Genomic DNA, 18,167 nt, shown 5'->3' with positions numbered 1-18,167 from the left:
AAAACAAAGTGCAACCTGTTCTCGAAGCTCACCCAGCCCCTGATGATCCAATTGACCATCAATGCATTCACAAGCAAAAATCATCAATCACATGCCAATATGCATTCTTTCAATGCTTTCCAATGCACATTCATTTATGACAATCTAAAGAGGTGCATGAAACAATATTATACATGTGCATGAGTTCACAACTTCGTTTTAATTTCATTCATTCATTCCATACACATGTCTATGTCCAATGCATGCTTTCATTTAGTATAAGCATTCATGTAAATGCATGCTTTGTCTTACATGTTCATGTGACATATATGCTTTCCAACACACACTCATGTATGCAAAAAACCTTTTGAGATGTGCATGCTTCCATTCAATACACACTCATAACCAATGCATGCCTTAATTCACATGTTTCATGTTGCATGCACGCTTTCATGAAATACCCATTTAATTTAAACATGTGAATATTCAAGTAATGGCGCAAGTGCCAAACACATCAAATTAAGGTATACACATGCATAGGATGGGGTCTTGCAATAATGCTTTGATTCAACATAGTGTATCGAATACCGGAAAGTAAACCATATTATTCTTTACATGGATAGCAAATCTGGAAATTTTTTCAAGTATAACTGCAAGTTTCAGGAGCTAATTCAACCCTCACTTATGCACACATTTAGCATACAGTCACATATGAAACCTGTATATATCCTTAACATGTGTTTAGAATACCTACCCTTGCAAAAGTTTTTAAAAATTCAAAACCCACAACACATGTTTCGTCATATATATATATATATTTTTTTTTAGAACACATGACCCAGCCGACTGGTCATCGGCTGGGTCTGGCACGCAGCAAAACCCCACCCAGCTGACCCTGTCGGCTGGGTCAGTGCCTTAGCCCAGCCGACCCAGTCGGCTGGGGGCTGACGCCCATGGCTCAGACGACTGTAGGTCGGCTGGGCCCCAACATGAAATAAAAAAATATTTATTAAACTCTTTTTTTTTCAAAACATGCCCAGCTGACTACTCGGCTGGGCTCGGTTGCCCACTAGGCTTGGCTTGTCAGGCCAGCCGAATTCGGCTTGTCTGACAGCCAGCCTACACAAAAAAAAACTTCTTTTTTTTGGCTGCCCAACCGAGCCGCTCGGCTGGGCTCTAAAAGCATGACAGGCCGGGCCAGCTGAATGTAATCAGCTGGACCTGCGGCCTGGCAGATCACACAGGTCTGGTCACGCCAGGCTGGCCGAGCTGCACTCGGCTGGCTTGCTGACCAGACCTGCCCCAACAGCTGACTGCATTAGCCTGCTGCCCAGCCGAGCCCACTTGGCTGGGCCGCGCGGCACAAAGAAATCGGGCCTGTTACAAACAGGCTAGCACGTGCCTGCGAACAAATTTAAAATGCTGGAGATTCAAAACATGCTGCAAACTCACATAATATGCATATTCAGCCTGCATGAACCTACAACTTTAATTTCTAAAATAGATATACTTCATGCATGTATATTTACTCTTAGGCTAAGGACAAAAACACATGCATAATCGAAATTTCTCAATATGACATGCGTGCATGAACCCAAAACCGCAACATCTAATGTTCCTTCAATAGAGTATTCATGAAAAAACAAATATACCATGAACAAAACACCTAATAAACTGTATTTACCATAAAATAAAATTCTGTTTTGGTGTAAATATGTCATGCACAGAAATTTCTTCGTTGCTAGGTGTGTAAAATAAAAAATACCTCCATGAAAGAGGATTTACAAAACCTCATCCATGTATTTTAGAGTAAATAAATAGATTTACTCTTTTCCCATGAACTTTTCTCAAAAACATCACATGGAAATCCAATCCATGTTCTTTTTCTCATCCGAAACAAAAGAGAAACCCGTACCTTGAGATGAAATGTGAAAACAATGGTGGAATAGGCTTGGGACTGAAGCTTCTTCCTCCTCCTCTCTCTTTCTCTCTTTCCCTCTTTCTCTCTTTCTTTTTCTTCCTTTTTTTTCACTAAATAAAGCATGAGAGAGAGGGGGTGACGCCCCCCCTTCCTCCAGCTCTCTCTCTCTATCTTGAGAGAGTCCCCAAAATCTGGAAACTCCCTCTCTATAGTGGGTTTCCAAATTTTTTTAAACTCTTCCTAATGTTGACTGTTCCTTTCTTTTATAAACTTTAACTTTCCTAAAACTCTCTCTTAGGTAAGCTTAAGGACTCTTTTAGAGAGAGTCCCACTCAGCCCAACAATTAAATTTCGGAATTGATATTAATTAATTATTAATTATTAATTAATTAAAATTATTTATAACTTTACAAAAATAACCAAATTAACCCTAGAGGCTTTTTAACTATAATTAACCCCAAAATAAAACTTTAAACTGAATTTAAAGCTAGGAAAGACATTGGGCATGTATTTGGATCCGGATCCAAGATCCAAACCCATACCCAAAATGAAAATGGATCAAGGCTTAGATCAAACCCAGATTTAAGTAGGACCTACATAAGATCCAAACCCATGAAAATTCGGATCGTAGGCCTCGGATCCAGTCCGATCCAATCCTGGATCCATTTCGACAAATCGCTCCCTTTTTCAGAAAAAACACGATTTCCGGGTCAACTATATCCCGAATCGAGGAAAATAAAGTACCGTTGCGCTCAGAATTCCGAGACGCGTCCAACGACATATAACACGCATATGAAATTCCTAATTCCATCCGAAATTAACCCAAATTTCGCTTGAATTTAAAGGTCGAAAATAAAACTCTCTACCACGTTTTGATTGGCTCCCCTCGACCTTGTCGATGAGACCTGGGTCAAACCCGGACTCAAAGGTATCAGTCTAAAAATCGAGCCTCAAACGATTTTTCTCCCAGACTGGACAAATTTTCGAAAATCTAAAGAAATGTCTAAGTACCAAAAATACACGATCTTACACACACACACACAGAGAGAGAGAGAGAGAGAGAGAGAGAGAGAGAGAGAGAGAGAGAGAGAGAGAGAGAACCACTCTGTATGCTTCTCTTGCACAAGTTACAGACATTAGACCAAGAGGAGCATTACCAGCAGTAACATACACTTGTCAGGAGTTTCAGGGAGGATCCGATGTTGTTTTCCTGCCTTATTATCTTTTCAAATCATAGTATCCTTGGCACCAGTGTTACCGGAGTTAGTTGTCTGCATTGACTAGTTTGTCAGTTTTTGTGGTGATATGCTTTGTTCTCTCTAAATGTTTAGTGAATGCATTTAATATTGCCTTATAACAAGTGTAGATAGTTTTTGCAGTCTAGCAGTAAATCTTGACTTAAAATCTCAAGTTATCTTTGGTTGGTTGGTTATTTTAATATGCAACATATATTTTATGGCTATGATCCTTTCAAGAATTTTCTGAAGCAATTTTCTTACTCTCCTACACCCTTCCATAGCATTTCTAGATTAAATCCTCTGGGCATACTTATTACATTGTGAACTTCATTTGCAGGCCTATCAAGCTTTTGGACTTCTTGGTGGCTTTTTGACATTCATAGTATCTATGTTTATGTTCATGGCTTGGATTTCACATCACGTATCTATCAGAAATTTTGGGCAAGGTTCATTGAGGTACTTTCTTGATTTCTCTTCAAGGCATTGATTCTAATTTCTAAGAGGCTATTAGAATGTGGGTGTCAATAGTTATTTTGATAAATGGAAATGCCAGAGTTTTTCCCTTTTTTATCTAACCCTTCTTATAGATCCTGTTCAATGATTTCTGTATCTTATTGTACTAAAAAGCTAATTTATATCTATATTTTATGCATTACATTGCTTCACTGTTCACTTGTTAGGGGCATTGTTGAACTAATGAGTAAAAAGTTTCACTCAATGATGAGACTGTGGATCTTATTCTTTGTGTTGTCAATCCTACTTTCGCATCACATTCTCCTCTCTTGATCAAGTGTCTAATGAATGAATGTGACTGTGAACTTCTTGCTCTTTGGGCAAGTTTGGTTTTAAGGATTGTCTGGCTTTTAGCAAAGGCACATAATTTCACCTAAGACATTCTGATTGCAAAGGCTTCTATTTCTGGCAGGGATTGCACCTTTAAATGGAAAATGATTGCAGGTAACTCAAGCAAGAATGCTCCAGGGTTTGCTTTTTTTTTCGAATTGCCATGGTTGCTTAGGGTGTAAGCTGAGCACCATCCCTATTATATATGGGAGTGCTGACTCAATTATGACTAATAATGACTGAACTGACTTGGAGAAAAATAATGCTTGTCATGATTTCTAAGGAAGAGAATATAGATGAGATAAAAGAAAATGTCATGATAACTAGGGTCGAATGAGATAGCTGGATGTAAGGTTGCACTATCATAACCAAGGGCTCTTGGGTTCAAATCCCACATGGGCTATCCCCCAGCTTACCTATTTAAAAAAATAAAAAAGGTCACTATGACTGCCATTGAAGTTGTTGCGTATTGTCGTGATGGAATATTTGGAACCGAGCTGACATTCAAGTGGTTTCTACTGGTAGTGGTTGTTAGAGGCAGTTTTGTAAGTATCATACTCTATCGTACGATACAGTACGATACGTATTGGTTCTTTTTGGAAATACAATCCGATACACACTCGCATTGCGATATGAGTGTATCGTATGATACACCCATGCATTGTGTCATATCGTACGATACAGGGGGTATCGTACGATATAAGTGTGGCTTACTTTAAAAAGACCCGAAACTTTTAAGTTTTGGGTTTTAAAGGCCTCTTGAGGGTCGGGCTTCTCCATTTGCCTAGAAGTTGTTAGAGGAGAACCCACACACTCTAGGAGTCGTGAGATCGATTTGAGGGTCGATTCGTGTGCAAGGGATAGGGCTTTTGCAATTTTCTCAAGTAAGAGTGCATTTTCACCATTTTTTTCATTCAAGGAAGTGGGTTAAGATAAAATATCTTTATTATTTGCTTCTTATTGAGTTTTTTTTGGGAAAGATGACATCAAAGGATCTGGCATGCCAATGGGGCACTAAAGTAATGACTGAAAACCGATTAAAAATCAAGTGCAACTACTGCCAAAATTGGTTTTCGAATGATATCTCTTGTTTGAAGCATCATTTAGCCAGGACACATGATAATGTTGCCGCATACACATCAAAAAAATTACCGGATGTTGTGAAATGGCAATGCCAACAATTACTTGATGGTCTGAGAGGAAAAAGACAAGAGAGATGAATGAAGCAAAAATAGGGTACGTGGAGCCCTGGGAGGATGTGTATTACGAAGATGAGCTCCTTACTTTTGATCCTACAAGCCCTAGCATATGATCAGAAGTAAGAAGTTCTGCAGTGAAGGAAAAATGCGTGGTTGGTGCCAGTAGTAGTGTCGTCATGGGCACAAAAAAAAAGATAAGGGAGTTCGTCGAGAGGAGATAGAGGAGTTTTTTCCCTCTTAGGACTGCCCTTGGGGCTCAACCCGACATTTGTACTGTTATGACTTCTCAACATTTAGTCGAGTAGGCGCATGTCATGGTTGAGAGATGGTTCAATGATGTTTGTATTTTTTTCATTTTCAGGCTATGGCAGATGTCATAACTCGTATTGGGCCTGGATATAAAATGCCTTTATATCATGCTTTGAGAGAAAATTTTAGATACTAATGTGAAAGAAGTGAAGGCATATTGTGATGAGATAAGGTAGTCATGGCGAGAAACTGGGTGTAGCATAATGGCAGATGCGTGGATAGACAGAAAGTCAATGACCTTGATAAATTTCTTTGTCTATTTTCAAAGAAACTATGTTTTGAAGTCAATTGATTTGTTTGATATGCCTAAGACAACAAATGTATTGCTCAGAGTTTTTTATCAGGTTATGCAAGAGGTTGAACCTCAAAATATTGTGCAATTTATTACTGATAATGCAGCAAATTATAGGGCAACACGTAAAAAATTGGCAGAAAATTTTGGGTCATTCTTTTGGACCCCGTGTGCTACCCATTGCATAGACCTCATGTTTGAGGACATCGACAACATGGATGAGATAAAGCAGACAGTTGAATGATGCCAAGAAATTACTAAATTTATTTACAATCATGCATGGGTTTTGAGCCTAACGAGAAAGTACGATGGTGGTGCTAAGTTGATTCGTAGTGCAGATATTAGATTTGCTACGAATTTTTTGACAGTGCAAAGTGTAGTAAAGAATTGAGCTACACTAAAAAAAATGTTTTCATCATAGGAGTGGAATGCATATCCCCATGCACAAAAAAAAAGGCCCAGAGAAATTGTAGATATTGTATTTAGAAGTGAATTTGGGGATTCATGCATGAAGTTGTTAAAAATAACTATACGCCATTAGAGATAATTTGAAGGAGAAGAAAAAAATTATTTATACTTATATGGAACATCATTGATCATAGGTGGATTGGACAACTTCATCAACCTCTTAATGTTGCAGTATATTATTTAAATCCTGCATTTAAATACTCTCTTACATTTAAAATGGACAGGGAAGTCAATAGAGGACTTTTGGATTGCATCGAAAAGGTTGAACGCCGATTATAGCATTCAAGATCAAATTCATAAGAAAATGAAAACTTGTGATATAGCCCAAGAAGATTGTTTTTCTTTGTTATGCTTGGTGTTTCTTTTATTTGAGTTGCAAATTGAAGGTACATTCTTTTTAATCAATTAAAATCACATTTACTAGAACTTATCGTAAACTATTCTTTGCTGTTTGTCAGGTCAGTGGCAGGGTATGTTATTCCCTTGATTCCATTGCTCTTATATGGTGTATATTTTGGTGGATTTCTTGTTCAATTCATGGTTGAGAAGATGGGCATGATGGGTTCTCTTCCTCCTCCATACGGTCAGTTGTGGCATTCCTTAAATTAATGGTGATAATTTGCACTCACAGGTGCATTGAGAACTTATCAATTATGTTTCAATAAATAACTTTTGGTTGATGGAATCCATTCCTTGGTGATAGCTTGTCTGGATCATGTGATGGTCTATTTATGTAACGAAAAAATGTCATTGCTGCTGAACTTCGTCACTACTGCATTAGTATATGCATGCAATCTTTGTTGTTTCCAATATATTTGAGGAGTGCTCACTAGTTGTATAATGATAGCTGTGGAATATTTGCTTGCAGGATTTTTCATTCCAGATATTGTAGTTGCGGCTACGGTTGGACTTGTTACTGGGTGGTGCATGGGTCCATTAATCCCTGTTGTTGGCCATTGGTTAACCAGATCATTCATCATCCAGTGCTTCTTGCACTTTAGTGTTGCTGCCATGGCATTGTCATCTCAGTTCTTTCCTTACAGTACCAATGCACCAAAAAGAGTTGTGCTTCAGCATACATATAGAACTGCAGGTATTTTCTGCTACATAATAATATTGTATTAGCCATTCCTGTTTGTCTGGATGTTTTCAACTTACAATAAAATCATAACTGATGAAAATAAGTTATTGCTAGTTATGCCCATCTCTTTTTCTTTCTCTGTTACCATATGTTTTCTAGTCTAATTTTTTTGACTTTCTAATGAATTTTGGCAAGTCTGTTGATTTAAATGTCAAAAGATTAGTTTTAAGCTGCTTCATTGATATTCGTAATTTTTTATATTAATGTCTTTGAGGTTTGTCAGGTACATCGCTCTTCCATTGTGGCTTCCACTATATGCATATCCTTGATAAATTTATCAACTTCAGAAATATTGTTGTCTTAGAATACCTGTTGAATCCATAAAAATATGCATGCTTATATTCCATGTCTAAATGCTTCTTATAAATTGATGAAACAACTTGACTGAGTTCTGGTTTTGTTTTAATGTATAAAAGATAATTTGATGGTGTCAATCCCATTTTTTTCTTTTCTCTACAACTTAAAAAAAAAAAACTGCTTAATGTGAGTCTGCGATGTTATGTAGTTAACGGTGCAAGATGCATCTGTTATAATATGAAACGGTTATGTGGTCTTTTGGTGTTCATGCATCTGATCAAGCTTCTCAGTTTGTCCACTTCAAAACATTCTATATTCAAGAATTATTTTTTTTCTTGCAATTCTGGGTGCCATGTTTTCTGTCAGTTGGCAATGGGATCATGTTTCCCATAGAAGTGGTAACGCAATGGCACATTAGTGGAAAGTGTGGCCTCCTTGAAAAATTGATTTCTAGTTGTTTCTGTCTCTGCTTCAGATTATTGTGGGAAGGAAAGATAAGAAGAATTGTGATGCTTCTTTGGCTTTTCTTGAAGTTCTCACATATATTCTTGACATGAAAGGTTTTTTGCTTACGCAACTCTTTTTGTAAAGAAAACCACCCATTCTCTTGAATCCTAAATGATGTGTAGAAACCAAAACCTGGCAAAAAGGAAAATAGTGTCAGAATCAGATCATTCACCAACAAGTGCTACTCAGATGTCTGCTAACTGTAGTATTAATCTTCCGGAATTAATTGTTCCTTTTTTTAATACTGACATAGTTAAAAAGTTTGGAATTAAGGGTGACCAGCAAAGCAATATATGTGATGCCAAGTCTCAGTTATCTTGTTTCTTCATGAACATAATAATAACAATAATGAGGATGCATCATAAATGCTTGGGATTTCCTATGTGATGCTTAAGTCTTTTTTCAAGAATGCATCATCTATATCGGTAGATCAACTTTTTACTCACCAGTTTTGATTGTATGAATTGGTATTTTGGACTTCTTACAATTTTTGCAATCATCTTAGCTGTTGATTAATTTGTTGATTGGAAATGGCAGATGCACATAAAATAGTGGACTCCAGCTATGACTTCGCTGTGGTAGATTCCAATTCATTGAATTTCCTTTTCAAATATTCACCTGAAGCAGCAGATGTATTAAAGATCGGATCAGCACTTTCTGCTGAAAATTCCTCTCCATCTGATCAAAGTGAATTCGTGGTATGCTACTTGAGCCTACTTCATTTACCGGATAATTGAGAAGCCAATATTATGAATCCATTAATAGAAATGCATAAATTGTGGGATGCAGAGAGATATGAAGCCACAAGTCTAACTGTTATTTGTTAATAATGGTTACATTTTCTAATAGTTTTGTGCTGACGTTCACTCTTTTAATTTCTTTTTAAAAGATGTGTTGCTGATGTTGGCTTTCTCTTCATCAATAAATTGTCACGTCACAAATGATGTTTATTTATTTGTACCTTTTATTGATGGTTGGTTTGCTTCTTTTTCTTCATATCTTGGAAGTTGGAACAAATAATGGCACATAATATGCAACGTGTTTTTATCCCTGGGAGAGGTGAAGGAAAAAGATATTGTGCACATGGAAGAAACAAAGTGCAACAAATAGCGTGGATCAGATTAGTATATGCTATATTCATTATACAGAGACCAGTGCAGCCAAGACCTACAACAGTATATAGCTTCTAATTCTTTGTGCTCCCTGGAAACAACATATTTGCCAATATTAATTGTTTCTACAACTTGTAGAGAGAAGTCCCTTACATGACTTACTAGAGGAAAAATATGCACATCAAACAAAAAGATTTAATTAAGTTGCTTCTTTCCGTGTAAATGTATGTAGACAAAAATGTTTTGAGATATTGGAGTTTCATATTTCTCTAATTCATGTCCATAGTATGCTTTATTGGTATTGGTTTGCCCCCAGTAACAAAACTATTTTCAGTTTTATTAACTAAATAGTCAAGTAGGCTTACATGAATCACTCTTTTTTTACTTTTCAGAGCTTTGGGCGAACATGAGTTGTAAAAATTTGTTAAAAGAATAAGCCAGTGTAAGACACTGAAGAAAATGTTCACCTATAAATTTATACAAGACAAATGGATTAAAACTTGTTTTCTTCCCCTTTTATTCTTTTGCAGACACTTTTTCCTGTCTCCTATTTATTTTCTGGAAATCTAAAATTTCATGCAAACGGAGAGAATATCTTTAAGCACTACACGCATTTGCCCTATTTATTCAGCAACAAACCAACAGAAAAGTCTGGTCCTGTATCGCGCAGAATCTACCTTGAACTCTATTTGGGGTAAGTGCAATGTTATCTTCATTGGCACTGAGTCATTCAGAGTATTGACAATGACAGTGTTTCTGTCTTTCTGTTTATGTTCCAGGTCTCTAGAGGAGGTTTGGGTTACTGTCCTCAATATCACCGGTCCATTATCAAGGTGGTCGTTTGCTGACAATGGAGTACCTGGTGAGTTTATATTTGCTTGTTTACTCTCCTACCTGCTAATGAAAATGCGATTATTCATGACATGACCACTAGAAATCTATGCAGATCCAGAGAGAATAAATGGTGGACCTCCATCTTACATCTGTAGACTGAGTGGTAGAGGTCAAGAAAACTGGACCTTCTGGTTGGAGGTGACCCCAGAGTTTCTCTCTCTCTCTCTCTCTCTCTGAGTTACTTTGTTGATCCGATGATGTGTTGCAGGCTAACAGTTCAGAAAATCTGAGGGTAGATCTTGCCGTACTAGACCAGTACTTGGTTGATGATACAAGGAAACTGAAGGGTGCCTTCCCGAATTGGGTAGATCTGGGTACCTATTCGAGCTACTTATCAAGCTATTTCTTCTAATAAATTTTTTTCCCGTGTTGGGTAGATTTAATATGTACTGAGTGCTGCTCAAGCACCATTGTTGGAAAACATTTGATACTGATGCAGATTATGCAAGTAAACAGGTAGAGTTATGACGGTCGTGTACGCAAACTGTCTTTTGATACTGATGCAGATTATGAATGATCTTTTGTCTTTCTGGAAAATTTTCAAAAAAGCACTTAAGTTTTTGTTATTGTTGGAAAACACACCTAAATTTATGCTCCATTGACTAAAAACACTATTTCCTTGTTAACCCAAGTTGAGTTAATAGAATAAAGTTACTGATTTACCCTCAAAACAATAAATTTTTTATGGAAAAAGTTTTCGAAAGCACACTTAAAGTTTAGGTGTATTTTTAACAAAATTGACAGAAGGAACCCTGGGTTTGTCTAATTAACCCTAAAATAGTTTTGGTGTGTTTTTAACAAAATTGAAAAGATAGGTGTGTTTTTTATTAATACACAAAGTTTAGGTGTTTTTTTTTCTTTTTCTGTTATGCAACCTGGGGATTATCTCCATGGGATTCGAACCTAGATCCCTCAATTATTATAATGCAACCTAACCGTCCAGTTATCTCATTTGACCCGACTATGAATGAGTGTCGCTTATCTTTGCAGCTGTATTTGTCAATTGGGCCAACATGTTCATAGTGATTAGGATGGATATCTCATATGCAAAACTTAGTCTTGTCAATCCCACAGGACCCAAATAACTTTTTGCGTATGAACTATTTGTATCAATGGATTAGTTGGATCCAAGACTTTCGATAAAGGGTGTATAAGTGATTCTTAAATTGTTGTTAAATGCTAGTCTTATAGTGAACCTTTGAGGGATGAAGGGTTCTCAACACAAGTAAATGCTAGTGTGCTATCACAGGGAATCTCCAAGCGATGCTGTTGTATGTGTTCATGTGCATGATATTAGGGTTTCAATATGGTGTGCAATTCGGATCCTATGTAATTTTCTCGGATATGTAATACGATCTGAATCTGTATTTGGATCGGATTCTGGTTTATCTGTTTGGACCTTTTTGAGCCACAGAGTCTTTTGTCAATTTATGTTCAGATTTTGACACAATCCAATCTGTTTTTTTGTTTGTGTAAAATGCTTGTTTTCAATCCTTTTCTTTTTACTTCAACCAGTATCACTACTTAAAATGTGAATTTGAATTCAACTCTTTTTTATTGGATCTTGTTTGGATATGAACTTATTTAAAATTCACATTCAGGTGACAACCAACCATTGACTGGGCACCTATTTGATCTGTTTGCATCTGCAGAACATTTTGGTGCTATCATATGTGCAAATGTAAACGTATCTGATGCACTCTAATTAATGGAATTAAAAAATAGAGCTTCATAAGTAGTAACTAATTATGATCGGAGCAATGATATGTTGAACCAAAATCAACCCATAAGTCAAGTTCCAATCATGTCTTGTCACCACAGCAAAAATCAAAGGGTTTCTAAGGAGTTAACAACAGGTGGGGAATATTCTCAGGTTAAAGGTTTTTTTTAACTCTACTTGCGGTAGTAGCCAACTTGCATTTTAAACTAACAAGTGATGAAAGTCTCATTTTCAAACTGGCCAGCTATGAATGCAATTATTTAGTTACAATTTTATAAAACGTGCCATCAAAACACCATTAATTAAAAAATTAATTTTAGTAAATTCATTTATACAAAAATAAACAATGAAATTTTCAAAAGCAGAGGTGATGGGCGGTTTGGGCAGAAATAATTAAGTGAGATTAAAAAAAACTCATTTCAAATCCTGCCTGAATTGTATCTACCCAAACACATCCTGACATGATAAAATGAGATGTATATATCCGTATCCAACTCAAGTGTTCATCTGAATCTTATTTTAAGGCTGGGTGATAAAAAAAACTCAAGGATGACGTAAAAACTCACAAAGGTAATAAGAAGAAAAAACAAAAAATGAGCTATGAGTTTTGGCCCATGCAGGTTTCGAACCTGCGACCTTCGCGTTATTAGCACGACGCTCTAACCAACTGAGCTAATAGGCCATTAATGTTGAATTGTAGGTTGTAAATGTTTATTGTCTTTACGCAGACAATCTATATTCAGGTGGTAAGAGGCAAATCGATAAATTATCAAACTGTTGAATATTTCATATGTAAAATGCTGGATCTTTGTCGAATCTCGGATTTGACTCTGAATGGCTTATAAATTTCGAAATTCAGATCCAGGTCTATTATTATATTATATTGTGGTTCCAATCCAATTAGCTAATCAGACATGCCTTAATAGGTCCAGGACCCTACAAGTATCGGATTGTGTGTTGAGTCCGATCGCAATACCTGACTCATTGGCAGCAATACTCTAGTTTGACTATAAAATATTCAGAAAAGTCGAGTACATGCACACCCATCTCTGGATTTTCTTATTATAGAAAGTTTAAAAAATATATGGGATCCTGAGTGGACCCGGATCCGACGTTATTTGCATGACTCTACAACTAGGTCTTTTGATTTTGAGAAAATGGACCAGAAATTGTCAGACCTCCAATCCAAAACATTTCTCAGATTAAGATCATGAGTAGAATCCAAGGCATATTTGGTCTGGATCCAGGTCCGAATACTAAGAACCACACCAGCACACCTGCTAAAACCTCTATTTTGTAATATTTTATATGTGAAATTGAAAGAATATAATTGTATCTCGGGACAAATTACTATACAAATCTTGTGGGTCTGACCCGATTAACTAATCAACCTCCTTTAGTTAGGCCCAGACCCTAACACTGTCAGATTGGTATGGGGCTTGGTCAGGTAAGACCTGGCCCATCAACCATCCCGGTCCCTGGTCATATCACTGGATTGGATCATGGAAACCACATCCTAATCCCTAACACAACTCGATTGACTATGCAACAAAAGATAGTGTGGATCCATCACAAGGACGAGGACCAATTAGATTCCCTTTGATTACAAGTTGTAGAAGTCAAAAACTTGCTTGTTTATTTTATATAGGAACCAAACTTCACCCTGCCTAAGCTGGTCCAGACCAAGACTAAGGGTTCTTCAACAAACTCACCTTTTAAAATTTGCTAAAGCTTGGCCCAGATTGAATGAACTTGGGCCCAGACCAAGTGGCCCATCCAAGTTTAGTTTGGGGTCCAGACAGTCAAACTGACCCTACAGGGCATGTGCATTTGTCAAAATCAGTAAGGACATCTAACCTACCTACCCATACCATACCAACCATGACATACTTGGTATGGGATCATTATTTGCCCAAATCCAACCTACGTGGGTTCAACCTAAAACCAACCCAAATTGGATCAATGTGGATCTAGATTTGAGCATCCCCAGTTAGGAACTAATAGGGCACGAATATCAGTCACTTTAAAAAAATGTGTATTTTTTTTGGGGGGGGGGATCTTCAGTGTATCTATCTTAATATTTACACATTTTTGTAGTTTTCAAATTTTCATTTTCTTTATGTTTATATAGTTTCCAGTTTTTATGTGTTGTTTGTATAAATATTTTCTTGGGATTTTTCCTTGCCAAGAAAATCCCAATACCGATATTTGTGACATTGGAAATGGTCATATTGGCACAAAAACTTGAGATTGGTTAAAATGCTGCAGTTTACATTTTTGTGAAAATAACAAAAATTCAGGTCTCAAATTTTTGGTTGGTGAATAGATTCTCCTGGTAGCTTGGTAGTAGGGTCAGGCATCGGGCCGGCCCGACCTGGCCCAAGCCCATTTGGAGTTTGTCCCATTGGCTTTTTAGCGTGACCTGTCCCAGCCCATTTATTAACAGGCCAGGTTTTAGCCCCGCTTTTAATGGGCTCGGGTTTGAAAGGCAACCCATGACCTGGCCCATTGGCCCAATGGGCCAATGTTTAGCAGGCTGATCCAACCCGCCCAAACCTATTTGTAAGTTATTTTAAAAACTAGTTTTAACAAATTAATGTCAAAAGCAATAAATTAATAAAATATCATAAAATTTACAATTATGTATTAGTTTCAATACAATTAATGCAACTATTAACTTTAGCTCTCATATTACTAAAGCAATTAAATTAGGTAGATCAAGCCCATTGGGTAACTCCGCCTGTGTAGTTATACACTGCCGGTCCCAAGCCCGGATAAAGGAGGAGGGTTGCGGTAGGCCTGTGACAGCCAGCATAAAAACTTTGTCATATCCTATGAAAATGAACCAATATGAGAATTTCGTTGGGGCGTTCCCTACTGAGCGACGCGCTGTACTCTCTAGGCCCGGAGGCAGTGATAAATGTGCAAGGGTTGCTAGGTCGTCGCCCAGAAGCGACGCGTCACACCGGCGCCCGGGTGTGGTGTCAAATAGGCAAGGGTTCCCTCACTTTGTTGGACGGGTGGGGGTAAAGAAGTTAGTCCAAGACCATAAAATTAGGTTAGCCACTTGGAACATAGGGTCTTTAACTGGTAAGTTGGTAGAGTTAGTAGATGTTATGTGTAGGAGAAAGATTGATATTTTATGTCTTCAAGAGACCAAATGGGTAGGTGAGAAAGCTAAAGTGATAGAACATTGGGGATATAAGATTTGGTATACAGGAATAAATAGGAATAGGAATGGAGTAGGGATTGTTATGAGTCGTCAGTTTATAGATAATGTAGTTGAGGTCCGTAGGAAGGGTGATAGAATTTTACTTATTAAATTAGTATTAGGTACGGATATTATTAATATTATTAGTGTTTATGCACCTCAAGTAGGTTTAGATGATTCCATTAAGCATCAATTTTGGGAAGATTTAGATGGAGTAGTACAAGAGACATCTTATGGAGAAAAGCTTTTCATCGGCGGTGACCTTAATGGACATGTAGGCATTAGTAGGGATGGATTTGAGAATATCCATGGAGGCTATGGTATAGGAGAAAGAAATGAAAGTGGAGAAAGGATTTTAGATTTTTGTTTGTCCTATGATATGATCTTAGCAAACACTTGGTTTAGGAAGAGGGAGTCTCACCTAGTAACATTTAAAAGTGGGGTTAATACGAGTCAAATAGATTTTTTCCTACTTAGAAAGAGAGATAGGGGTTGTTGCATCGATTGTAAGGTTATACCAGGAGAAAGTGTAGCTACACAACATAGAGTCTTAATTTTAGATCTTAGAATTAGACAATGCCGCAAAAGGGATAGACATAGGATAGATCCTAGAATTAAGTGGTGGGCACTGAAAGGAGCTAAACAAGGAATGTTTGTAGAGCAGGTAGTTAAGGAAGTTGATTGGTGTCTCGAGGAGGATTCAGAATCAATGTGGAATAAGATAGCGGGTGGTATGAGAAAAGTAGCTAAGGAGGTATTGGGTGAGTCTAAAGGCGGTGCACCACTAGGTAAGGATACATCATGGTGGAACGAGGATGTCAAATTAGCTATTAAGGTTAAAAGAGAGTGTTATAGAAATCTAAGTAAGAGTCGTGATAATGAGAATTTGGAGAAGTATATGATAGCAAAGAAGGAAGCTAAAAAAGTTGTTCGAAACGCGAGGGCTAAGGTATATAAGGAGGTTTATGACAAGTTGGATACCAAAGAAGGCGAGAAGGATATTTATAGGCTTGCAAAGATGAGAGATAGGAAATCGAAGGATTTGGGTATGGTTAGATGTATCAAAGATGAAACGCAAAGGGTTTTAGTCAAAGATGAGGAGATTAAGGAAAGATGGAAAGATTATTTTGATAAGCTATTTAATGATAGTCATGCTCAAGATCTTGGAGACTTCTCCATTCCTTTTCATGAGATAAATCGTGACTTCATGCGCAAGATTCAAAAGAAAGAAATTGCAGAGGCTTTGAAGAAAATGAAATCAAGAAGGGCAGTTGGCCCAGATGGTATACCTATCGAGGCTTGGAAATGCTTGGGAGAGAAAGGTTTAGAATGGTTGACAAATCTTTTTAACTTGATTTGGCGAACAAATAAGATGCCTAATGAGTGGAGGAAGAGTACTTTGGTGCCTTTATATAAGAATAAGGGTGATATACAAGATTGCACAAACTATCGTGGTATAAAACTCATGAGTCATACTATGAAACTTTGGGAGAGGGTGATTGAGTCTAGGTTGAGGAAGGTTGTCATGATATCGGAGAATCAATTTGGTTTTATGCCTGGAAGATCAACTATGGAAGCTATACATCTTCTTAGACAACTTATTGAAAGATATAGAGAGAGGAACAAAGATTTGCATATGGTTTTTATTGATTTAGAGAAGGCATACGATAGAGTACTTAGGGACGTTCTCTGGTGGACAATGATGAAGAAAGGTGTTTCTCTCAAGTACATTAGTATAATTAAAGATATGTATGAAGGAGTAGTAACCAATGTCCGCACTTGTGGAGGGGTGACAACCAATTTTCCGATAACGGTTGGGTTACATCAAGGATCTGCTTTAAGCCCTTTCCTATTTGCGATAGTGATGGATGAGCTTACGAGATCAATCCAAGAAAATGTACCGTGGTGTATGTTGTTTGCTGATGATATTGTTTTGATTGATGAGTCTAGAACTGGGGTTAATGCTAAGTTAGAATTATGGAGACAGACATTGGAAGCTAGAGGTTTTAAGTTGAGTAAGAGTAAGACTGAATATATGGAATGTCGGTTTAGTAAGCAACGAAGTAGTGATGGGAGTGTAGTGAAGCTTGGTGAGCAAGATATACCGGTGAATGATTATTTCAAATATTTGGGATCCATCATTCAAAAGTATGGAGAAATTGATGGAGATGTAAATCATAGGATAAAGGTTGGGTGGATGAAATGGAAAAGTGCTACTGGAGTGCTGTGCGATCGTAGAATGCCATTGCGGTTGAAGGGAAAGTTTTATAGGACGACTATTAGACCCGCTTTACTATATGGTACGGAATGTTGGGCTGCCAAGAGACATCATATTCAAAAAATGAGTGTAGCTGAGATGCGGATGCTTAGATGGATGTGTGGAAATACAATAAAAGATAAGATTCGGAACGAAGAGATACGTAAGAAGGTAGGTGTTGCACCAATTGAAAATAAGATGCGAGAGAATCGTTTACGGTGGTTTGGACATATTCGGCGAAGGCCTAATGATGCTCCAGTTAGAAGGTTGGAGAAATGGGAAAATATATTAGTTAAAAGAGGTCGGGGTAGGCCTAGGAAGACTTGGATGGAGATGATAGGAAAGGATATGAATGCTTTGAACCTCACCGAGGACATGGCGTTGGATAGAAATGATTGGAGGAAAAGGATTCATGTGGAAGACCCAAAATGAATTTCTTTTTTGGTTCATATCGCTGACCCCAATTGTTTTGGGATGAAGGCGTAGTTGTTGTTGTTTGTAGATCAAGCCCATTGGGTCTGCCCGATAGTCCGTGGATCGACATGGTCTGGCCCATTTATATAATGGGTCGAGGTTCAGCCTGGTAGCTAATGGGTCAGGGCCTAAAACCCTGACTCAAACCCGGCCCATAATAGGCCGGGTCAGATTTGCCCGACCCGTTGCCCACCCCTGCTTGGTAGTTTGGTGATTTTGTTGCCCAACTAACTATCCAAAAATCTTGCAAGTTAGGCAGTATGTACCATGTTGGTGTTTAGCAATTATTATGTCCATAATTAATC

The 18,167-nt window shown here is 37.6% G+C and overlaps 1 protein-coding gene and 1 non-coding gene across 6 annotated transcripts in view; one reads left to right on the top strand and one right to left on the bottom strand.

Moving 5' to 3' along the window:
- Nucleotides 1-10,737, top strand: part of LOC149851374 (uncharacterized) — an 86,337-nt gene extending 75,600 nt beyond the window's left edge. For 3 of the 5 annotated variants that reach the window (XM_090000429.1, XM_090000438.1, XM_090000446.1), the window contains exons 14-21: nt 3,476-3,594; nt 6,708-6,832; nt 7,118-7,342; nt 8,732-8,892; nt 9,837-10,000; nt 10,086-10,168; nt 10,253-10,338; nt 10,409-10,737. In XM_090000429.1, the coding sequence (XP_089856555.1) occupies nt 3,476-3,594; nt 6,708-6,832; nt 7,118-7,342; nt 8,732-8,892; nt 9,837-10,000; nt 10,086-10,168; nt 10,253-10,338; nt 10,409-10,552 (1,107 nt within the window). In that variant the 3' untranslated portion in view covers nt 10,553-10,737. Of the gene's footprint in view, nt 1-3,475; nt 3,595-6,707; nt 6,833-7,117; nt 7,343-8,731; nt 8,893-9,698; nt 10,001-10,085; nt 10,169-10,252; nt 10,339-10,408 lie in introns of those variants that run through there. The other 2 variants (XM_090000464.1, XM_090000455.1) reach the window with 2 other exon arrangements.
- A 1,791-nt stretch (nt 10,738-12,528) lies between these two features.
- Nucleotides 12,529-12,602, bottom strand: TRNAI-AAU (transfer RNA isoleucine (anticodon AAU)). The gene has a single exon. It is a non-coding gene; the product is annotated as a tRNA-Ile (tRNA).
- Nucleotides 12,603-18,167: the final 5,565 nt, after the last annotated feature.

Source organism: Nuphar pumila, chromosome 1 (assembly GCF_984573655.1).
Source record: "Nuphar pumila chromosome 1, dmNupPumi1.hap1.1, whole genome shotgun sequence".
In the NCBI taxonomy this organism is placed as follows: domain Eukaryota; kingdom Viridiplantae; phylum Streptophyta; class Magnoliopsida; order Nymphaeales; family Nymphaeaceae; genus Nuphar; species Nuphar pumila.
Note: the sequence above shows the minus strand (reverse complement) of the source record. Positions and strands in the feature narration are given on the sequence as shown.